At 36.3% G+C, this 23,667-nt stretch overlaps 2 protein-coding genes across 5 annotated transcripts; both read left to right on the forward strand.

Moving 5' to 3' along the window:
• Window positions 1-100: 100 nt before the first annotated feature.
• LOC131789547 (atrial natriuretic peptide receptor 1-like) lies at window positions 101-12,083 on the forward strand. Of its 4 annotated transcripts, XM_066160382.1 has the most exons (23): window positions 101-785; window positions 977-1,065; window positions 1,507-1,582; window positions 1,938-2,623; window positions 2,798-3,075; window positions 3,310-3,445; window positions 3,740-3,970; window positions 4,478-4,568; window positions 4,729-4,834; window positions 5,079-5,159; window positions 6,440-6,517; window positions 6,748-6,852; window positions 6,976-7,047; window positions 7,441-7,609; window positions 7,681-7,827; window positions 8,423-8,600; window positions 8,834-8,974; window positions 9,428-9,551; window positions 9,643-9,711; window positions 9,848-10,022; window positions 10,678-10,776; window positions 11,232-11,323; window positions 11,644-12,083. In XM_066160382.1, exons 4-23 carry the CDS (start codon window positions 1,963-1,965, stop codon window positions 11,749-11,751), a joined length of 3,141 nt encoding a protein of 1,046 aa, XP_066016479.1. In that variant the 5' UTR covers window positions 101-785; window positions 977-1,065; window positions 1,507-1,582; window positions 1,938-1,962; the 3' UTR covers window positions 11,752-12,083. The 4 variants fall into 4 exon arrangements, with proteins under 4 accessions (XP_066016479.1, XP_066016478.1, XP_066016481.1 ...); XM_066160381.1 differs by lacking the exon at window positions 1,507-1,582; XM_066160384.1 differs by lacking the exon at window positions 1,507-1,582 and having other exon boundaries at window positions 2,022-2,623.
• A 1,906-nt stretch (window positions 12,084-13,989) lies between these two features.
• Window positions 13,990-22,920, forward strand: LOC131789479 (carboxy-terminal domain RNA polymerase II polypeptide A small phosphatase 1). Its single transcript, XM_059106598.2, has 8 exons — window positions 13,990-14,162; window positions 14,510-14,694; window positions 16,522-16,620; window positions 17,316-17,372; window positions 17,516-17,608; window positions 19,040-19,138; window positions 19,434-19,520; window positions 19,934-22,920. The coding sequence occupies exons 1-8, from the start codon at window positions 14,084-14,086 to the stop codon at window positions 20,102-20,104; spliced, it is 870 nt and encodes a 289-aa protein (XP_058962581.1). The 5' UTR covers window positions 13,990-14,083; the 3' UTR covers window positions 20,105-22,920.
• Window positions 22,921-23,667: the final 747 nt, after the last annotated feature.

Below are 23,667 nucleotides of genomic sequence, written 5' to 3' on the forward strand. Positions count from 1 at the left end.
GCCTTGACGAGAGATGACTTTAATACGAAAAGTCAGTCAAAATTTCCTCACCATTAACCGCTGATTTGGCCAAGTAATAGAAACATCTCTAGGACTTTGACGAGTCCTGTGAATCCTATTAATCAATACCAATATTCTTTGTTGAGATGAGAAGAATGAAAGGCAGGAATTAGAAGTGAAAGCCTCTTTTAGAGGCCTAATCTGTGGCAAATTTCCCCTCTGCCTGCCCCCCGCCCCGGGCGCCCCACCTCCGCCCAGCTCCCAACCCTTCTACTCGGTTCAACCTTTCCTGCATCAAAAAGCTGCCTAGCATCGTGCAATTCACCGAAGGTAGTTAAACATTTCGATACTGCTTTCAACATAAAACAGAGACAGGAATTAATACAATCCATCTCAAAGTAGGAAACATTTTTAATTTTTCCGCTTTATCCTTTTCATTCATCGTCCGCTCTTTTCAAAATTTTACTTCATGCAGTGCGCACACTCTGCATGGTACGTCATGACAAAATGGCGGGAATACATTAAAAGGCTCATTTGAACACACCAATCAGAATGCGTTATCTGATGTACCGACCAATCAGATTTCGCTTGGTGTTCCACAGCGCCCTCACATTTTGGTGTCAACGCCTCCTGGGTTGAAAAATTGTTTTCTTCATTGAAAACCTTTGCGATTGTGCTATAATAGTTTCGTTGTTTTTCGTGATTAGCTTAAAAGGGGTTTTACACTCGGAAAAAGTTACGATTTGACAGGACTGTAAAAAAAGTTTTACTAGGAACATCACAACGTGAGTAACTCAAATTCATAGAGAAAAATTTGAGTTTTTGATCAAATGGAATAGTTGAAAGTACATCGTACTATTGCTCCAAAACCAGCTGAAATTTATGTCTAATGGTTATATCATGAATGGGTTTTAAGGTATGGTAAGGATATTTTTTTAAGTAGGCAGTTGACAAATATTCTTTTCTGTTGTGACAGGTTGGGATTTCAGGAGTTCGATCGAAGTTCTTTAAAAATTTAAGGGTCCTCTACAAGGCTTGTCTTACTTTAAGAAAAGGTGACCTGAGGTAACTAACGAGATGAATAAGTATAAGGGGACATAACTCGTTAACTTACTTGATCGTAATAAATGCAAGCATTTGGAGAAAAAATTGGACCAAAGACTTCCAATGCGCCCCAAAAATATTACATCGTTAACAGCAGCCACATGGCGAATATGGACGGCAGTTTTCACCACAGTGGCAAAGTACGAAAAAAGACCTTGCGAAAACTCCTTAGAGCAAGAATATTCGCCATTTTTCTGCCTAAGTCCTCTTCATAAATTCCTCTAAAATTAAATATTGCTCGATTTAACAGAGTTTTCTCATTGTTTCTTACATTTGCCGGTGAAGCAAAAATACAAATGTACAGAAACTGAAGTCAATGCTAAGATGAAATTGATATTCGACTTTATCTTAACAAGGTGCTCTTTTTATTCAAAATGAACGACCTTCACATTTTTGTTGCAGGACAAGCCCCATTTGCAAAAATGCCAAAAACTGATTCCAACCAGTGAAAATTTTCATCCTAAACGGCTGATAAAATGTGAGAAAAGGTTTAATAACAGAAATCATCTGCGTGGGTGCTACATTTTCATTTGTCTGTCAAGCTTAAAATATAAAAGCTGTTGATATATCCTTTTTTAAAAAGTAATTATAGGTTATTCATCCTGTGCTAAATTAGGTCAGATAGCCATGTGTTTGATTTGCCATGTTTGGAAAAGTAAGACAGCTTTAAAAAAAAAAACCTGTCTAAAAACAAAGAAAAATAAACATCAGTTGTTTTGAAGTCAGGTTTTGAAGAGCTCTTTGAGAAAAATCTAGGTGGTATAACGTCCTCTGCATTAATAATAAGCCAAAGGGAGCTCCCTATTTATTCATGGATTTCTTTCATTTTTCAGAAACATATGATCAGAGGAAACAACAATGAATCCTTTTCTTGTGCTTGGATCTATTCTTTGTTTATTTTCTCTCTCTTATGCAAGGGATATCAAAATGGGGATCTTTCTTCCTTTCACTGGTAGTTGGCCTGGTGGTCCCAAGATGGCATCAGCAATTCTGATTGCTAGGGACAAAGTAAACAGTGACCCTTACTGGCTACAAGGACATAACCTGACCTTTGTACTTAAAGACAGCAAATGTGAAGCAAGCACATCTCTTGCAACACTGGTGGACTACTACACAATAGAAAACCCCAAAGTTGATGTCTACATTGGCCCTGGATGTTCAGTTGCATGTGTCCCTGGTGCCTACATAGCAGCTCACTGGAATATTCCCATGATATCTTGGGGATGCACAGCTTCAGTACTATCAGACAAAACACAGTATCCTTACTTTGTACGGACGGCTGGCACATACACTGGTTTGGGAGATCTCTTAAGGGCCTTCTTAGAAAACTACAAATGGGATCGCATAGGCTTCATGTCTTCAACAGAAACAGTTTTTTCGGAGGCTGCTAATACAGCAAAGGTCACCCTTGAGAGAGATGGCAAATATTCAGTACCCTTTTTTGGTAGCTTTGCTCCTGGAGCAACTGACCTCTTCAAACTTAAATCCATGGTCAGGTCAATGGCAACCAAGGCACATGGTAAGTAACAAGAACAAACTTGACAGAGAACATGCATACAGACAATATCGATGCAAAATAATCTTTTGTGTTCTTTATTACAATTGCTAACTGCTGTAAGCTTAATAATTAATATCAAATTAAAGATCATGATGAAATGAGTTGTATAGTGACCAACTTATCTTTACTTTACAGTTTTCATGTTACTTTGCTATGGTAATGCTATGAGAAGTCTAATGCTTATCTTCAATGAGCTGGGCCTGTTGAATGGGAAATATGTGATAGTTGCCTTGGAGACACTTTATGATTCATGCCAAGCTGGTGATGCCAGAGATGATGAGGCTTGCAAAGCTTTCGAAGGAATCATTGATGTTAGTCAGTATATTCCAGATTCACAGGATTATACAGATTTTACAACAGCTGTTTACAACAGGATGCCTGAAATGAACTACTCAATGAATGCACCTAACGAAGTAAGAACACTTCTTACATGCCTGAAATGTATTAAGGCAAGGCACATTTACCCTTGAACCTGAAATCCTGTACTGTGATTCATGAAATGAAACAAATGAAAGAGGGCAAAACTCATCAATGCACTAAGTGATATCATGAATAAGTCTTCCTTAGACCCCTATCAATCCCAACACTTCGTTATCAGCCTACTGATCATCAAATGACTTAATTGTATTATTGATTTTTTCTGCTAGACTAACATCTATGCTGCATACCTTCATGATGCCATTCTTTTGTATGCATATGCCCTAAATGAATCTTTGACCCAAGGTGTGGCCATAACTGAAGGGGCAAATGTGTCAAAGTCAATGATAGGAAAGCAATTCCTAGGTAAGCATGCTTTTAAACAAAATTCTTGATAAGATGGATCCATTTGGATACACCAGCAGTTTCAGCTATTAACATGAATTAAAAATATCCCTCTCAAGCAATATTGTCATCTGCATTATTTTATTAAGTACACATAAACCTCCTTTGTGTCAGTATTCTACAACTACAACAACATTAATTTTCTAGCAAACTGTGTCACTGAGCCCCAAAGAAAGAAACAGCTATACAGCTCACAGTATGTGAATACTCGTATGTAAGAGCTGAGGTGAATTCTTTATTCTCCAATGCTAATAGGCGTATCAGGTCCTGTTGGTATTGATGAAAAGGGAGACAGAGTTGCCTCTTATAGGCTGCAATCATTTCTACCTGGCATGTCAAGTGTAAGAGTTGCAAATTTCTTTGGCACAACTGGAGAACTTCAGCTTTTGAATCAAACTATCCTGTGGCCTGGTGGTGCCACAGAGATTCCTCTTGGAAGACCAGCATGTGGTTTTGACAATGAATTTTGCGAAGAGGCCACAAAAGGTAAAGAAGAAATTTATAGTGTCTAGTTGAACAAGGTTTGAGTTCCCTGTACAAATTGAAAACAGTAAACAAAAGAAAGTGTATGTTAATTCCAGCATGCAGATAACCAGGTCAAAAATATGGATTGTTGGGCAAGTATAATGTCAAAAGACTTGGCCCAAGTTGTTCAAAACTGGGTTAAGATAACCCAGAGTAAGTGCAAAATTTGATTTCAGGTCTGAAAGCTTGAAAAGAAAATTCAGTTCACATCTTTTTTCTTGTAATTTGATCATTGTATGTTCTTAAAAGAATTAGGAAAATTTTCCCTTAAAGGCTTTTGAACAAAGAAATAAAGAAACTTGGATTAAAATTTAACCCTGGGTTAGCACTAATCGGCCTTTGAAAAAACTGAGCCCAGAAGGTTATAATAATAGTGCACCTAAAAGTGAAGTTAACATCTCTAACATAATCACACCTTTAAGTTCATCATCGATTTTAATCGTAACTGTCGTAACTTTTGTTTTCTAGAGGAGGATCCTACTTGGCCATACATCTTGGCAGGATGTCTTACCTTTGTTTTAGTTGTTTCAATTCTGGTTGGGTTTTTATTGTGGCAGAGGTAAGCTTGTAAGTGTTTAGAAAATAATTAGTAATCTCTTGAACTTCACTGTCCTGGATGAGAAATGGTATAGAAAAAGACTTAAACCCACCAAAATATTAACAACAGTCTCTGAAGTCTCTTTTGTTTTTTCACCTTCATCTTTGTTGGTGTTTAATAGGAAACAAGCTTTTGAAGCATCACTGTTGGCTCAAACATGGAAAGTGAAATATGATGACATACAATGGCCAAAGAATAAAGGAAAGCTAGGGAGTAGAAAGAGTGGGGTATGTTAGTGTTGATATGACTGATGCTCTGTGTCACTTCCATTTAAATTTGTATTATTTTCTAGTCATCTAAGACTAACTCTTTCAACTTTATTCTCCAACCATTCTTGTATAATGAAAACATCTTAATGAACAGAGAGAACATGGAAAACTTGGACTGTGTTACAAAATTGCCCAATCATAGATCTAAGCATCAATACTTATTTTAGACTAATAAATTACTCTTCTTAACTCTTCTCTGCAGCAAAGTATGGCAGCAGCAAGTGAGCGTGGCTCTATAGAGGACCTTCGAGGACAAATATTCACTGTTCTTGGAATTTATGAGGTTCTCTTTAACTCTATTTCTCATCAGGGACAAATGCTAATTTATTTGTTTACTCGTCAGATTTCTCATCTTAGGATTGTCATTTTAACAAACATGAAATTGATCTTTGAGGAAATATTTATTTATGTGAAATTCATGGTTGTATACTGTAACTAAAATACTTGGTGCAATTTAAATACCTTGTACAAAAAGCTCTCTTAGTGAAATGCTGCAAACTTGGAATCTGCATAATTTTAGATTAAATAACTGATTTTGTGAAGTTAATGCAGTTTTTTTATTCATTTTTGTATATCACTCTTGTACTTGTTGTATATTTAGGAATCAAGGTATTAGAACTTAAAGTCTTTCATAGTAAAACCTTGTCTTTACTCTACAACATACATATGGCAGTAGAGCTATCTGTTAAGGACATTGGTGACTGGATGCTGGATGTTGTGCAACAAACTCAAGTTAAATCAGGATAAGACGGAACTTTTGGTTATTATTTCTAATTATCATCCACGACCACCCCTCGACTATATGCAAAGAAGTAATCAAATCTAGTAAACAGGCCAGAAACTTAGGAGTTGGATTCGATCAATATTTAGATTTTGAAGAACCTGTGAAAGTAATATGCAAGAGTGCATTTTGCCACATTCACAGTATCGCTAAAATTAGGTGATACCTATCCCAGAGTACTACTGTGGCTATTGTTCATGCTTACATAACATCACATTGGGACTATTGTAATGCCCTACTGTATGGTCTCCCGAAGTATCTGATTAATAGACTTCAGCTTTTACAGAACTTGGCAGCTCACCTTGTTACCTTGACTAGAAGGCAGGAACATATCACACCAATACTAAGGAGCTTACATTGGCTGCCAGTTCATTATAGGATAGTTTTAAAAATAATGTTGCTGACTTACAAAGCTCTGAATGGACTGGCCCCAGATTACATTAAAGACCTATTGAAGTATAATGACTCTCATCGCACACTTAGATCTTCAAACAACAGGTTGCTTGATGAGCCTAGAGTGAATCTTAAAACATATGGTGAAAGGGCTTTTTCCGTGGTGGCACCAAGGCTCTGGAATAAACTATCACTCCAGATCAGGCTTTCGTCATCAGAGGCAGCTTTTAAGGCTAATTTAAGACTTATCTTTTTAAGCTGAAGATGGCGTTATATAAATGTATTCAATTAATTTAATTACTTATAATTAATTAATTAATTTAATTACATAGTTCAGCTTTTCCCAACAATTGTAACCCTTGTCAATTATGGACTCTGATTCTTGACAGGGGAATTTAGTGGCTGTCAAAAGATTACAGAAGGCCAAAGTTGCTCTGGAACGTGAAGTGCTGTTGGAACTGAAAGAGGTAAAACAGAAAATTGAAGTCTTTGCTTCCCTCTTTTTGATAACTTTCCCCGCTTCTACATTATTATAATATTTTTAGAACAAAAAAAGCTCCAAAAGTCTGAGTCAGATGAATGTATCAGATGTATCTGAACAGTAGAAAGCCATCAAAATGAGGTTAAAAATGTTTATTTATTTTGTAAATTTGCAATTGCTATAAGACTTCTATCGAAAAGGTCTTTGTTTACTCAGATGAAAGATATCAACCATCAAAATGTTAACACATTCATTGGTGCCTGTATTGATCCTGGAAACATCTGCATCTTAACCCAGTACTGCAACAAAGGAAGTCTCCAGGTAAAATAAGAACTGATTTGAAATGACAAATTATCAGCATATCTCGCACTTAACTGGGTCTTGAGGTCTTATTTTTTCAGACCAAAAAAAGTGCACTCTTTTCATAACTGAATTTTTTTTCAGGATGTGTTGCATAATGACAGCTTGAAGTTGGATTGGATGTTTCAGATGTCCATTTCATCGGACATTGCAAAGGTGCGTACAGTTTTTGGTACTGCAGTCAGTTTGATGCTCTATCAACCTTACCATCTTCATATTCTAGCTACACAATTTGAAATAAATTCCTTGTGACTTCTTACCAAAAGGCACACAATATTTTTACTGAGCACTTTTGGTCACTTTCCTCCCTATTTAATAACTGCTTTAAAATGAACAATTCAACACCCTTAGTATGTTAGTTGAATAATTAGTTAGTAGTGAAAATAATTTTTATCCAGTGTAACTTAGTTGAGATTTGCCTGGTTTTCTAGGAAAATAAACATTTCCTGTCTCTCAAATAAGCTGCATTTAAATCAAATCCCATAGCATGAGCTGAATTCATAGTCTCATTCATCAAAAGATATTTTCCATAAATTTATTGTTCAACAGGGCATGCACTTCCTGCAGAATAGTCCAGTTCAGATACATGGCAACTTAAAGTCATCAAATGTGTTGATTGACAGCCGCTGGACATGCAAACTAACCGACCATGGGTTGTTTTTCTTCAAAGAAGGACAGGAGATTGATGTGGAAGCTGGTGAAGATTCCAAGTATTATGGTAAATACATTTTTGATGGGAAAAGGAGTTTGGTTCAGTCCAATAATTTTCTGATTCCTTTCTAATTTAAGACAATCTTTGGAAAGCACCAGAACACATCCTCAATGACCAGTATCCTCATTCTCAACCTGGAGATGTGTACAGCTATGGAATCATCCTTTCTGAAATTGTAACTCGTGGTTTACCCTTCAGCATGTATGAGGACTTGTCAGCTCAGGGTATGTATTCTGTGCCAATTTTTTTAAGGTAGCTCTGAAACTACATTACATGAATGTAAGTCTAGCTATTTTGATTTAGTTTCCCCAATAAAAACAGGGTCACAAACATTTTTTATCAGTTAGACCCAGAAAGATAAAAATTAATGATTGGAAGCACTTCTAGGAGGATTGAGTGTTGCTTCAATGACCTACAATTATCAGAAACGGAAACCTACTAGTTCTGCAATAATTGGGAATTTGTTTGATACCATTTGAAAAGAATCAAGTATTGACAGTACTGATTTGTAAGAGAATTAGTGCTTTAAAACTAACCAAAATGTTGGTTTAGCCTTGCATACTTTGCTGCTAATCTGAAGCTTTCACATGCAGGAAGGATATTAGATAAATGGGTACACTTTGCGGGGGAACCTAAAAATTCCACTATTTTATTGCTCATCTGCTCATATTCACTCATCCACCACTCAAAGTGAACAATGGTACATAAAGCTACCACTTACACAAGCATAGCTAAGGATACCTTCAAGTAAAGTTGAAGTTTTTATTTTTATGATTTAAAATTCCACTTATGTATAACTTTGATTTAACATTTCTTAAGCTGTTGTTGAGCGTGTTAAAAAAGGAGAGATCCCATCCTTCCGCCCACGTATCACCAAGGACACTGTAGGACATACTCTCTATGTTGACATGATGAAACTGTGCTGGGATCAGGACCCACTCGCTAGGCCTAAGTTTTCGGACTGCATCAAATATCTTAAGCAGATGAACAAAGGAAAGTAAGTGAACAGATGACCGAGTTTGGAAGGTTTCTGTTGTAATTAGAATTTCATTACACACGTTTGTTACATCTATCTCAAAACACTAAGTCTCTGCTCTACACATTTTAAAGACAAAGAAGTGTAAGGTATTGTCAGTAATTTCAGAATTTGGGTTTGAGGCATTTATGATGATGGCTTACGAGAGACACACTATTCGTAAATTTGATGTAATTTCTGCTTGTTTTCTTCAGGGACTTCAACATTATGGATACTATGATCACCATGATGGAAAAGTACACAGATCACTTGGAAGACATTGTCGCTGAGCGAACAGCTGAGCTTGCAGCTGAGAAAGCAAAGACTGACGAGCTTTTGTACAGGATGCTTCCAAAGTAAATTGCGCTTAAAACTGCCTAGAATTAAGTACCATGCAAACTTTTTCAATACAATTCATATAAGAATAAGGAATAAGCCTGCTGCCTTACCCTGCAACAGTCAACATTCACGGTACCTTGATATACATTTGGTGTCAGGTATACGCATGGCGTGTGCCAATCCAGCTATGGTTTCCAAGAGGTGATGAAGGCTTTGTTTGGTTGGATTTCAGGCTGTTCAGAAATCTTACTTTTTATTCTTTCCATAATTTGACTTATATATTCTTGACTATCTCTGTGGAAAATTTCAACTACTTCCGAAGATCCAAATACGCCGCCATTTTGTGTATTCCCTAACCCAGTCTTACAACCTGTGCTCACGGTCGCTGATATTTGATGGTATTTACGATGACATCTTTTGTATTCACTCTCATGCTACTTACTTCTTTGTTTGGTTTTGTTTGATGACAGGTCTGTGGCAGAGGAACTTAAGAGAGGGCAGCCTGTTACTGCCGAAACCTTTGATTCCGCTACACTTTTTTTCAGTGATATCGTTGGTTTCACTAAGCTAGCATCTGAGAGCACGCCCTTACAGGTACATATGCTACCGAATATAAATGTTGTAAGTCGACCTCGTGATATCGATTTGTTAGAAAATACTTTTTTTTTGGTTTATGTGTTTGTAGATTGTTGACTTGCTTAACGACCTGTACACTTGCTTTGACGAAATCATTGACATGCATGATGTCTACAAGGTAAGACATGTTACATGACTTAACACTAAGATGTCGTCTCCAGCGTAAACAAGGTAAAACTCAGTGGTAGTTGAGTCACTTTAATAGAATGCCTTGACAGGAGAACACGTTTATACATCCATTGCTTATAACTCAGGTTGAGACCATTGGTGATGCCTACGTGGTCGCTTCCGGGCTGCCAAACAGGAATGGAATCAGACATGCTGGCGAGATCAGTAACATGTCCTTAGATTTGCTGTCAGCAATGACTACTTTTAAAATAAGGCATGTTCCAGGAAGGCAGCTACAGCTCAGAATTGGGATTCATACAGGTTAGAAACCTTCTAACTTAGCTTCATTCCAGGTCATGAGTTCATAAATTGACTTGCACAAGGGTTTAGTGGGATCTTCCAATGTGAGGATCAGTCCTATGTACATGATTCACACTTCACAGGTCTTCACACTTTCATTTTTATTTTCATACATATTTACAAGAGATTTGTTTGACCCGCAGATAGCAAATGCTAATCGAGGCGAGACAATTTTTTTTCCTAACTAACTTAATTACACTGGAAATAAAACGGAAATGAAGAAATAAAACATAAAAAGACGAAAGGATACACAAGAACAGAAAAAAAGGAAAATGACTGATGTTCAATTGTAAAGGAGAGAAAGTCCTAGAGTTTCTAAGTGTACGAAACATATTGTAGAAATGGTTCAATTTGGTCCGGTTTTGCTTTGTTTGAATTTTAGCGTTATCTCATCAGGCTCCATGTAAGAATCTTCAGTTTCTAGGATATTGAGATTAGCGTCTTGCTGACATTAAGGGGCACGCCAAGTTATAAAATAATTATCACCATAACATGGGAGTTATCACCACTTCAGCGTCGCCCTTATGGAACCCTGGAAAAGTTAACAAAAGAAAAATAAAATATTTGGTATGAGGAAATTATTTGTGTCTCTGACTTAAACAATGCCTCCTTTCAGGTCCCGTGGTTGCCGGGGTTGTTGGTCTCAAAATGCCGCGGTATTGCCTGTTTGGTGACACGGTCAACTATGCGTCAAGAATGGAGTCTTCCGGTTTGGGTAAGGAAGAGCTTCTCAGCATGCCTTACACTTACACGGGAGAATTCTAGGAAATTCCGTTTTTCGCGCTGATTTCAATCTTAAATTGGCTTCAGTGTTATTCCCTACAATGAAGAGGGTTCCATATAGGGCCTAGGTTGTTTGGGTAAGAAAGATTTTGCATGTATGATCTAACTAACAAGCGTTGAGCTGAGCAGTTGTACATGATTCTTTGGAACCAATGACATTTTTGATCTTCTTGTTCCCTTCCCAGACACTCTCGTTCTGTCAGTTTCCATTAATAAGCGTGTACCTTGGTCACATAAAAAATTTAACTCAAATTTCATTTATCTATGGAGTAGCTTTCAACATTTCCGCAGTTTGGTTATCCCTTTCTCAAAATTATTGGCAATCCATTTTCAGTCCGCCTTTCCGGCTTTGACTCCCTCACTTACTATAGCCCTACGATTTTTCAGCTCTTCGAATTCACGTGAGTCCTGAATGCAAAGAAGTTCTTGATAAACTTGGTGGATACGTGTTGCAAGAAAGAGGTTTCGTTGAAATGAAGGTAAGGGAGCCTTTATCTATTTTACATGATCAAATCTTTTAGAGCAAGTGCTTTGTTACTGCCAAAGCTTATCAGAATATCCTTGGCATGAAGCAATTAGGATCGAATGCATACTGAAGTTTGTGTTCAAATGTTCGTAGAAACATTTGTAACTGCCTCAAACGACGACCTGCCATAAGTTAGCGAGTAGTCTTATCAGTACTCTCAAGCAGCAAATATAAGTTGTACATTCGATGCTTACGATAACCTAAAATCCCAACTCAACGTGCTTTGTCCAGAATGACGATACACTGTAATCACGCTTTTCATTTAACTTTCAGGGCAAGGGGAGTATCCTTACGTATTTCTTAAAAACAAGAGAAGGATTTGACAAACCTCTTCCGGATCTCTCCATGGCGGCTGGCATGGAAGAGCACTCTTTTAAGTAGATGCACGCCATGAAACTCTTTTTCTTCCTTTACCTCCCGTAGAGTCATTTTACTGGAAACACGAACATTTGTTTGATAGACTTGTTTTTTAAAAAACCTGCTAGGTTTGTTTCGAGCTTACGTGTCCATTCACTGTAGTTTTATCTTGGTCTCAGTGTCTTCATTTAAAACTGTTAGACAAAATAAGAAGACTCTTAAACGTGCTTACTCGGTACAAAGCCTAAAGTTAAAACTCCGTCGTCATGAAATGTCATCGTTCTGAAAGATTAATTAGAGGGCATGCTTACGGGGTCTTACAAGGATATTTTGGATTATTAAAAATCTCATTCTTACTTCTCTATTTCTATTTCCTCCCATTTACCTGTTCCGTTTTTTTTTCCTGATATTTATTCCCAGTTTAAAAGAAAATTCTACCTTCTCTGGATCTTACCCCGCGGAAATCTTTCAATAAAGCAAACTATGATCGAATTAGGGCAAATCTAACCCATTTCTAAACCATTACTGTATATCTTTAAGTCTGCTATTCAGTTACGGTCGAAACTAATCTAGTAACGAATAAGTCACGTAAATGTGTCAAAGTGAAGTGATAGTCAAATGCTATCTTGATTTTTAATTCACCTGACGTACTATTTCAAAGCAGATCTCCTGGAACGAATTTCCCAGTCCTTGTCCAGTCGATAAGGCCGTTCGGTATTTTAGCTCCATCTGTGTGAAGGTCCAATAATGCTGTCCACTAAGAAAATCGCTATACAACGAATAACTAAACCATCCACCGCAGATACGCTGAAGTAACTGTACTGTCGAGCGATTCATTCAGTTGAAGACGTTCCCTATTTTAAGAAAAATCATGACCAACTTTACAAAATAGCTTTAATGATTAGCCATATGAGCTTTTCTTCTTTTTTGTTTATTCATTTGGGGGTTGTAAAATCAATATCTTCCTCGTTTTCTTCTCTTTTTCTCTTTGTCCTATTTTGTCATATGTTTGTTTTTAGTTTTGAGTCGTTTTTCTTCAGTTGTGTAAAATTTTCTCGGTGCTTAGCAAGCAGTCTGGGAATAGGCCGAACCGATCTATTCGAAAATTCCATTTTGAGCATTGAAACTGAAATTAAATCTACATCAGTCAAGGCCTACGTAAGGTTAATTTTGGAAATCCCCATTTCTTGTTTCTGAACCCTTATAACTTAACTTATAGTTAAATCGAAGTATTTTTAGGTGATTCATGCATTCATTCCCCTTGCATTTTGAGAATTTTTTCTTCATCAATGACGGTAGCACTTTCGTCAATTTGAGCTATTCAAAAGGTTAATATGAAGAATATAAAATGTTGTAAAGGTTAATAAACATTAGATTTTACAAGTATGTCATCCTTTCATGGTAGACAAATTTCGCTTGTTTTTTGTTTTGTTTTTTTTCTTTTCCCTTGCAAATACTAGGAAGGACTTTCCTTCCACCTTGCATCAGGTGACTGGCAGACACAAATCATTAGTCAAAACTGATAGGATTATTTTGCGATGCAAATGGTGGGGGAGATAAGATTAGATTGCTTGGTTGATTTGTTTTTTATCCAGTAATTATTAGTATTGTTTGTGCTCAAGATGAGATTTCTATTCGATAGCGACCGTGGTCAACAATCTCGGTTATGTAATTGTGTTTTTTTCAAATTTATTTATCCTTTTATAATTTTTAAATTGTCACATTAATCTTAACTTAATCATGATGAGAAAGAGGCTATGGCGGGTAAAGTTGTTTCAACAACTTTGAGGACCTAAGAACTCACCTGTAAAACCGCAGGCGTATAAATGGCTGATGCACGTCGCTGCACTCTTCAGTGTGTGGAACTCGTGTGCAGAACGTTTTCATGGGTTTTGGAGTTATATTGGACGCTACCTTGACAGCTTGAATTATTCATTTGAAATCCAAGGTACCCATTGAATATTGTTTAAAAAAAAATTTCTTGTTAAAGTCGTTAAATACAACGTATTTCGCGTGAATTTTACTTTCCGCGGTATCAGTCCTGTTATGTCAACAACCATTTTGATTTTGCTTGTTATTTTACTTTGTTTGGTTAAAGGAGTTCTTGCCAGCTGGTTTTAAATTTCAAAGTGATCAATTGAGCAAGAGTTCAAATTATGCTAAATATCAGGATAGGCGGTCCAATCACAAGTATGCATTGTGCATTCTATGTCAATCAAAGCCTCCTCGGTATATGACAGCCCATAATTTTCTAACTGTTCAACAGAAGGCAAATAGAAGATTTGGATGAAAACAAATGAGCAGTCATTGTGTTTTACAGAAGGAAAGTTTGGGCTCTGTTTAAAAAGCGTTGTCGATGGACAGCACGTCCATTATAACGCAAGTTAACAAGGACGATGAGTCGGCAGAAGTGAGCCCCTACACACAAAACAAACGTGAGTACGCTTTTACGACTTCCATATTGCTCACTTTGCTTCGATACAAGTACGCAGTTACCGGCGCGAATTTTGCATCACAAGGTTTTGTTAGCGTGGTAAGCTTAATTTCACCTATAGAGAATAGTCCGAAACTATCTCTTTTCGAGCTCTTTTACTTCAAGTTGCGACAAAAGTCTCTCTTTGTGGTCAATCAAGTCAGTGAAAATCGTTACTCTAGCTTTTGATTTTATCAATTGAGTTAGTTGTTGGCTTGCAAATGACGTTTAGCATTTTGTCAACCTCGATTTCACCATCTGAGCATGATTGTTCACTCTGCTCAACTTTGTATTTCTCTTCTTCTGCAGTACCTTCTTCAGTCACCAAAAAGCCAAGGAATCGGAACATTTTTTCCTCATTTTTTTGCTGTTTTGGCGCCCAGTCTGCTGCTGCTGCCGGAGGTCCATACAGAACTGCTGTCACCCACACGAATCACAACCACAATCACAATGAAAACTCGCTTAGTATCTCCACTGAAGAAAAAGAGCCAAAGGTTAGCATTTCTAAATAGAGATCGATACTCTTGTTTTACACATCTATCGTGCAGGTGTTCGCTTCAAGTTATCCACGCAACGTTTAATTTGAAAGCGATCTCCGATCCCATTTCCGTAGGTGCTTGTGCATACTAGCAAATGTCGTTCTTCGAGCAATTCAAGGGTATAAATTCGTATCTTCGGATCATTGCGTAACAGCAACCCCTTTTTCCTTCTTTTATTCCGTCACTTGCGAGACTTCGCTTTGCAATAGAGCTGTTTGGTAGGTGTACTTTTTGCCATTTTGGTGTGAATTTAATATCCGAATTAATAAGATTCTCAAGGGCTCCGTCATGTTGACATTCCAACTTGTCTGTTTCGTTGAAGGAACGTGCGTTTTGAAATTCAAAAGGCTTCTCTGTGCATTCTTTTCTACCGCGCGCTTGCTTTCTTTTAATCTTCTCCTCTAAAGGTATTTAAACGTTGCTAAATACTAGAATTAGGCGAAAGGAGACAGAAAATGTCGGGTTTACTCTTGAAGTACTCTCAATATAATAGCACGATCATGGCCGTTGTCTTTCGGTATACTTATTTGTGTTTGACGTAAACTCTTAGAATTAATTTCTTCTCCAGTATAGCACCTATTTCGACCTAACTGCGGAATCGGTTTCGTAGGGGAAATAGTGCTTGATAAATCTTACAATGGATACGACGTGCTCCTTTTTTTGTGGCCACGAACAAGGAACATTCCGTACTTTTACTGTTTGCATGAATTCCGAAAAATAGAAGATGTGCGTGCACGGAAAACGAACTCGATTGACGCAAATTTCCAAAAGATAACAAATTAAAGATTTTAAGTGCCCTCCTTTGCTTTACTAAACACAGAAGTCTTCCTTTAACTCCAGATCGGATGGGATAAGTTAGTATAAGAACTTGAAACTATTTCCTGTAAAAAGAAATAGTTGAGCTTTTTACCAAAAAGAAGGAAGACCTGTGTAAATTCAGTGCTAAATTAACGAGTCTTTTATGAAGCAAAGAAACATCAATATTTGATGAGAATTCATAGCAGATAGACAGTCGTTAATTGTATTGTATAATTTTCAGTGTTGATTTAATTTGCGCTTTGGAAAATGTGTACAGATCCAGCTATTAATTTTTAACTTTTAGAAGGGCCGTTTTTGCATAGGAAAGGTATATTCATGACACTGTTTATGCCTCATTTAGGAGAATAAATTTGTAGTCAGGGTTAAGTTGTAAAAAGCTGCACTGTATTTGTCTTTGTTGTTTTGGCACAGGGACTTGTATGAAATATTGTTATTGTAACCCTACCATTTTTGCAAGAATTTTGCTTTCCATTCTGCCCTTGATTTTTAGATGGAGACTTAAAATATTTCATGTTTGGTTTCTTTGACAACCTTTCAAGATTCCCAAGATTTCAATAAACCCTGAGGGAGTCATTTAAAATTGCCCAATTACATGTATGAGTGAGATTTTTGGACTTTGAACCACCAGTATTTCTTACCAAAACTGCCTTTGTCTATATTTCATGATGTGATTGATGGTCATACTCATAAATAAGTTATTTTAAAGTTAAGTTTTTGTCATGTTCGAGTACATGTTTGTCTTATGAAGGTATGTTTAGATATTGACTCACGTAAATGAATTTCTAATTCCTTGTCGCTTATTTGAATTGAAAATGGTACCATTTGTCAATTAGGACAAACTCGAGATACTTATGATATAGATCCGGTTTTATATTTACATGGAGGTTTCAACGAAAAGTCCTCAAAGCTTTATGTGATTTTAATAAAAATTGTGTATTCTTTTTCTGTTATTTCCTTCTTCAGCCCTGTAAATATCTACTTCCTGCTGTCAGACATCAGGATATGCACAAAAAATGTATTGTAATAGACTTGGATGAAACACTGGTTCACAGTTCATTTAAGGTAAATATTTACTAAATTTATCAGGCTGTTCAGGGTCATCAACAACAAATGAAAAGAGAGGAGAAAAATTAAAAGCAAGAAGGGAATATTATAGATGTATTGCCAAGAAATAGCTTTTGAATTTAGGTGTACAATTCTGCTTAGTGGCTAGACAATTCTCCCTTTTCTGATGCGTACTAAACACCCTGGAAATTGAAGATTTATGATTTTTTTTAAAAAATATCTTTATTATTACAGGGTTTTTTTTTTAATTAAGGAGATTAATGCTAAATTGACAGGTTGGAAATATAAGTTATTGATGGGCAAATCTGTTGGTAATAAATATTAGCCTTTAATCAAAGGTGTCTTAGAGAGTATAATGCCAAAATCATGTTTAATTTGTTTTTATATATAAGTTGTTATTGGGTACCATATATGAAGTTATATAAACTTTTAGCTAGCAGTTTGGAGAAAGTTCACCCTCAAATGAAAGAAACACATTTGCAAACATACTCCAATTTCGGTAAAAGCAAAATTTGGAATATTACATCATTTCACATTAACTTATAGCCTGTATAGAAGTGGGAATAGAGCATTTATTTCCTCATAGTTTACAAACAGGGACAACGTAAAATTTTTCTATAAAGTTTATACTTAAAAAAAATTTGCAGTATTTAAATCTCTAATTCTTTTTTTTTTTTTATTGTTCATATAAGCCTGTCCATAATGCAGATTTCATTGTTCCTGTGGAGATTGATGGCACAATTCATCAGGTTTGTCAAATCCTTGTTTTTCTTTTACAATTTTTTCAAAGTTGTGTTAAAGCATAGAAGCCCATCCCAAGGATATTTGTTGCCTAAAAGAACTTTTTTGAACTAAGTTTTTTAACTAGTGTAAATTTGTAATGTGTTCACAGGTCTATGTGTTAAAGAGGCCTCATGTTGACGAGTTTCTTCGCAGAGTTGGGGAGTTGTTTGAATGTGTTCTTTTTACCGCTAGCTTAGCAAAGGTGAGACAAAAGAATATGTATCATTGAATTTTTACACCATCCATTTTACATCTGAGATCTTTAAATCGATTCTCACTGTCTACACATACCAGGGCCTAAAATTAAAAATTCCTTTGTCCCCTTTGGTACCAAAGTGACAGAAAATTGGTCGCTAGCAGTAAATTTTTTGTGGCTAATTTAAAAGCTGCATCTGTATAAACCTGTAGGGACAACTGATGGGATTCTACAAAAATGTGTAAAAAATGCAGTAACTTTTTGTAATGAGCTGGTACTAAAAAGAACAAACTGCAATCATGAAGGCAGAATGTGTGTCAAGAGATGGAGATGTTTGATGTCAACTTAACCCTTCAACTCCCATGAGTGACCAAGACAGAATTTCTCCTTACAACATCAATACAAAATCAAGAAGACAAGAGATGAGAACCAAGAAAAGTATCAATAAGGGAGTTATTAGTTGATCCAATACCAAATTCTCAGAAGTCACATCAGAAGACTTGTATAGCAGACAGTCGGGAGACGTACTAATGACATCTTGGGAGTTAAAGGGTTAAACCAAGTTTTGTATTTTTTTTTTTTTTTTGTCAAAACAGAAGTAAAACTAGACGATATGAGGTGCTTTTGAACTTGGCTCATCTCATTTTTGGTTTAACCCTTTAACTCTCATGAGTGACCAAGGCAGAATTTCTCCTTACAATATTAACACAGAATCAAGTAGACAAGTAAGAAGAATGAAGAAAAAATACTCAATTAGGGAACTACAAGTTGATCCAATACCAAATTCTCCAAATTGAAATAAATTATTTTATGCCAGATAGTAGGGAGAATTACCAATGAGATCTTGAGAGTCAAAGGGTGAAAACACACAAAAATATAGTCCTTGAGGTGATGACTAGACCAGACTTTTCACTTGCCTGCAAGAAAATGTTACTCGCATTGATGTCTGTATAGGTTGCCATCTTACACCCTACATATCCTATTATTTGAGCATGAAGAATTTGGTGTTAAATCAAGCAACATCTCCTTTTTTCATCTGTTTCTTTCTTCTCATCCTGTTAATGCTTGTTGTTAAGATAAACTCCATTTTGGTCACTCTTTGGAGTGAAAGGGTGAATGTCAAAGTTGTTGTGTGACGACTTAAAGTTGTGAGATTGTTCCTTAAAGTAAAATATTAATTGTAAGGGTTGATCACCTATGTATAACGGTTTGTTTGCCCTTTCACTGTTAAGATATCAACAAAGATTCTCCTCAACATTCTGCCATACATTTCTTATTTCTTGTCCTGAGAATTTGGTGTTTCATCAAGTGGTATCTCCAAGAAGACATTTGTGTCTATGTTCTTCACCTGCCTGCGTGGGACTTATATCGTAAGGGGAAATTACACTCTCTTTGCTCCTGGATGTTCAAGGGTTAACACGTTGTGTGCTTTTGTAGTATGCTGATCCAGTCGCCGACTTGCTGGACAAGTATGGATCATTTCGAGCCAGGCTCTTTAGAGAGTCTTGTGTGTTTCATAGAGGAAATTATGTGAAGGTAGGCCTTCTAGAAATTCCACTTTCACGTTGTTCTCCTTATTTTAATGTCCTTACCCAACACAAAATATTGATAAAGGGAATAAGTATCGCAAGAAATGCCAGTGCTGCATAGGTGAAGGATATAACAAGATAATTTGGTTTTAATAATTTGGCCACTGTAAAGAGATTCTAAAGCTGACATTTTATGTGAATAAAGGGCTAATGCTCAAAACGTAAGCTTTATTTCAGTGTTTAAAATAAATCAACCCCCTCTTTTTCATGACTAATTTTTTGTGGATTTGTTGTTTACACAGGATCTTAGTAAACTAGGAAGGGATTTAAAAAAGGTCCTAATTGTGGATAATTCACCAGCATCATACAGTTTTCATCCTGAAAATGCAGTAAGTGTTGATGTTTTTGGCAATTCATAACTTGTCTCAATGCTGTGACATCAGTATGCATATTCTCCACTGTTCTCCATGAATTTCTGCTGGAGCTGAGGAGGAGAATTTGTTTAATAATCAAGAGCCTCTTTAGTCTGTGATCATTTCTGTTATTCTTATGACCGTCAAGTGTGATTCAGGGGTGATATTGTAAGGAGAAGTAAGATGTTAGTCATTCTCAGGAGTGGAAGGGTGAAAACAAATCATCTGTTGCCCTGTTATGTATTTTCTAACCAAGCAACTTACTAAAGAAAGGTGTTTGATCACTTTTTACAAGATATTCATAAAAACATTGTGTAGTTTTGTGAAAGAATAATTACTTTTAATAAATGTTCAACTGTTTAAACTGATTGTCTTATTGCTATTCCCAGATTCCAGTTGCGTCTTGGTTTGACGACTTTTCAGACATGGAGCTTTTGGAATTAATTCCCTTCCTTGAATCAATAAATGAAGCTGACGATGTCTGTGCATATTTGAGAAATGCGAACATGAACACCCTAAAAGGGAGATGTAATTCCTTGGAACTTAACACCACTAGCTGAATTTAAAGTACTCCTCAGATTTTTAATTAAAGAATTTAACATTTCTTTTTTGTTTTAATGCCACTACATATGAAAAAGTTCTGAAATTTCTTATTGTGTCAAATAATTTAGTTACACAGATTTATGTCATTCTCCCAACTTCCTCTGATTTGGGCGGAAGGTATTGAGTTCATCTTGTTTCCAAAGCTTCAGTTACATATGTTTGGTGAAACAGATGCCAAAAAGACTTCAACAAACAACATCTTAGGTTCAGTACAATCTTAGGAAGGTGATGTTGACCAAAGCACTGAGATCTGTGTTGCTTACCTGAAGTATTACTGCTTTGATGACAAGATTGACAAAAAAGAAGTTTTTAACCCCTAAAGATTTCTCAGGTTTTATTTCTTGTTTTGTAGAAATTGTTGTTTTATAAAAATTTGGATTATTTTTATCATTACATTTGTAAGGGTATTTGGTCTTTCAAAACTTATCAGTCGAAAACTTAAGTAAATTTTAATGACAAACATTTCAAGAGTAAGAATTGTGTGACTTTGAAGACGTACTGGAACGATTGTGAATGACTTTTAAATGCCCTTGAAAATTTCCTCTTCAGTCATTAATTTGTGGTAACAAGAAGATGCAGTGAAGAGCCATTCACTGTATTGGTTTTTGCAACATATTATTGAAATGCTAAACTATGCCATCTTACATTTTATACGTAGATCACAATACTCTAAGAACCTAGGAAACATTTTTGTTTGAATGCAGGTGTTATTAATTTTTTTTAATCAATTTTGAACCAAGACATTGATTTTGTTTGTTACTTGGAATGAAGTGTATATAGAGGCTACAGTTTCTTCAATTTAAAAAAATTGAGCAGATTGAAATTCAAATCTTCAAACACATTCTAAACACTATATTTTTGCTTGTCTGATAATTTGAGCTTACTGATGATAATGGTTGAGTGCTAGTTTTCAAAGGTAGGGGTTATAATCTATTCTATACATAGAAAGTGTTTATCTTTGCACATGAAGACATAATGTATTATATGATTGCTAGTTTGATGTGAAACAAGTTTGTATGTCTACTAATTTTTAAATGTAGGTTTATATACTTTTACATCTAATTTTGTACCTATTGAAGTTCATGCTAATGATGGTATTTTTGTTACAGTATAACATTCTCAAGGATCATTAGTATGCAAAGCATTTTTAGTTTAAAGAAAATCTCAAAGGGAATTTCTCTAGTGTGATATTTTGTATTGTAGATTAAAATTTAAGTGCAGAAATCTTTATATATATATATATATTCTTCAGTTTTGCTACCCGATTTTTCCTGTTTTTCTAGTCAAGATAAAGTAGAGGTTAAATAGAAACCTTTAACTTCTTAATATTAGGTTTATGTTAAGTGAAGAACCATAGTGGAGGCTCTGAAGTGTTACCTGGGAACCAGAGAATTGTAATAGATATGGTTGTTCATTTTGGAAAGATAAACAAATGATGATTCATTTGTCTCAAAATTCAGTCACCATCAAGAGTAGATGGTGATCTTATGATGCTATGTTACAAGTCTCCTTCAGGCAGAAGGGCCTAATGAAGACTAGCTACATAGCAGTTGGAGTGTCGCAATCTTCAGGATTTCATTGATATGTCATGGTTTTTGCTTTAACATGCCTAATTGCTTTCTCTTGTGCTAGACGTATGAGGAAGGCTCTTGGGCTGTTATGTCATGTCAAACATAACACTGTGAGTAAAGCAATTTTTGCTTAGGTTTTGCATTGAAACCAATTTTGACAACACAGGATGCTATAATTATGTAATTAGGTGATAATTAGCAACATTATTTTCTTAGTTGTTTGCCAGTGTCTTTTTGTAAGCTTTCTGTATTTCAAAGTTTGTTGGTCATTCTAACCAATCAATGTAATGTTAGATATGTATGCAAGTGGTTAGGCTTGAAGGCCCTTGTTTATGTCTTGGCAAAAAAGCTTTTGCGATGCAGTGCTTCCAACACGTGTAACTGTATAGATGCCAAAGTGAAACCAGTTTGTATTCGCATTTTGTGGGCGCAAAATGTCAGGGAACTTAAGCACAGACATTTTTGAGATGCAGATGGCAAGTGGAAGGATGATGTGACTACTGTTACTTTTGGTGCAAAGCCCTTGTTTTCATGGTTTTTCTTTAAGAATTGTCATATGCTTAAGGGAAAAGAACTTTCATCCACCATCAGTCCTCTACATCTCAGAAATGGCTATACCTCAAGCTCTGTTCATATCATAACAACAGCAATGACAAATTTTCTTGAAAATTTCCACGTGTTTGTTCAGGTCATTGTACAAGATTGCGGCTCACTTCACTGCAATTTCCTCTTTCCTCAATACAACTTGTAAAGAATGACATTAACCCTTTAAACCCTAAGAGTGACTAGTATCTAATTTCTCCCCACAAAATCACCCCTGGGTCATCCATTAAGGTCATGAGAATATAGGAAATGATCACCAACAAAAGAAGTCTATGATTGGTAAACAAATTCTCCTTGTCAGCACCTTAGGAAATGTACAAAGGACAGTATGGAGAATATGCATACTGATGTTTGGGTGTAAGGGGTTAATGACAGCTTAAAAAGAGTTTTCAAGGTTTTCACTTTTCCCTGCAAGCAGGGCGAGTTTGGGTCAAATTTATGATACAAATCAATTAAGAATGATGTTTGTCTGTGTACTGTATATTTTTATACTACTCAAAACTACAGAATATTATTTTTGAAAAGCTGTAGTACAATTAGAAAATAAAAGGGAGTGATCTTTGTAATGTACTGATAGCCACAATAAAAGTGTAATTCAAGCTTCTTGTCATGGTTTAATTTATGCACAATCACCAAAGGGGTTCAAGGTAGAGGAGGGGGGGGAAACAGAGGAAGATAAAAGTGATATAGGGAGTGGTCAGGTGAGTCCTGTGTGGTACTGTGTCTTTGAAGGTCACAACAAAGAGCCTTTGCCTATCAGTGATGGATGTGGAGGCACAGTGGCCTCATGGTTAGTGTGCTCAACTCTGGATCGGGTGGTCTGGGTTTGAGCCCCGGCTGCGGTCATTGTGTTGTGTTCTTAGGCAAGACACTTTACTCTCAAAGTGCTTCTCTTCACCCAGGTGTACAAATGGGTACCAGCAAATGTGCTAGGGGTAACCCTGCGATGGACTGGCATCCCATCCAGGGGGGAGTAGCAGCACTCCTAGCTGCTTCATGCTAAGAAAACCAGAGTTAAGCACCGGCCCCATGGGCCACTTTGGCCCATATAAAGGCTTTACTTTTTATCAGTGATGGATAGGATATTTTGATCTCTCAAAGCTTCTTCCACTAAATGGTAACAGCATGTGTATGTATGCCCTCTTTCAAACCCATTAGGGAAGGAGGCCCCTTGATGGGCTGGCATCCTGTTCCAATGGTAGTACTTGGCCCCTAGCCTGTGTACAACCAACCCCCGATACTTTGAGAACAGTTTGTGTTTGCTTCATATGACACAAAGACGAAAAAAAAACCAGTAAAGGGACTTTTTTGGAGTGAAATATCTGTTAATAGACCTAACAAAGATG

Source organism: Pocillopora verrucosa, chromosome 13 (assembly GCF_036669915.1).
Source record: "Pocillopora verrucosa isolate sample1 chromosome 13, ASM3666991v2, whole genome shotgun sequence".
Classification (NCBI taxonomy): Eukaryota; Metazoa; Cnidaria; class Anthozoa; order Scleractinia; family Pocilloporidae; genus Pocillopora; species Pocillopora verrucosa.

Excerpts from the sequence above, each read along its gene's own strand:
- LOC131789547 (XM_066160383.1), top strand. The coding sequence starts at position 1,963 with ATGAATCCTTTTCTTGTGCTTGGATCTATTCTTTGTTTATTTTCTCTC. Across the intron at positions 5,160-6,439 it reads CTGTTCTTGGAATTTATGAG|GGGAATTTAGTGGCTGTCAA; the intron begins GTTCTCTTTAAC and ends GATTCTTGACAG. Across the intron at positions 7,610-7,680 it reads TGAAGATTCCAAGTATTATG|ACAATCTTTGGAAAGCACCA; the intron begins GTAAATACATTT and ends TTCTAATTTAAG.
- LOC131789479 (XM_059106598.2), top strand. The coding sequence starts at position 14,084 with ATGGACAGCACGTCCATTATAACGCAAGTTAACAAGGACGATGAGTCG. Across the intron at positions 14,163-14,509 it reads CCCCTACACACAAAACAAAC|TACCTTCTTCAGTCACCAAA; the intron begins GTGAGTACGCTT and ends CTTCTTCTGCAG. Across the intron at positions 14,695-16,521 it reads CTGAAGAAAAAGAGCCAAAG|CCCTGTAAATATCTACTTCC; the intron begins GTTAGCATTTCT and ends TTCCTTCTTCAG.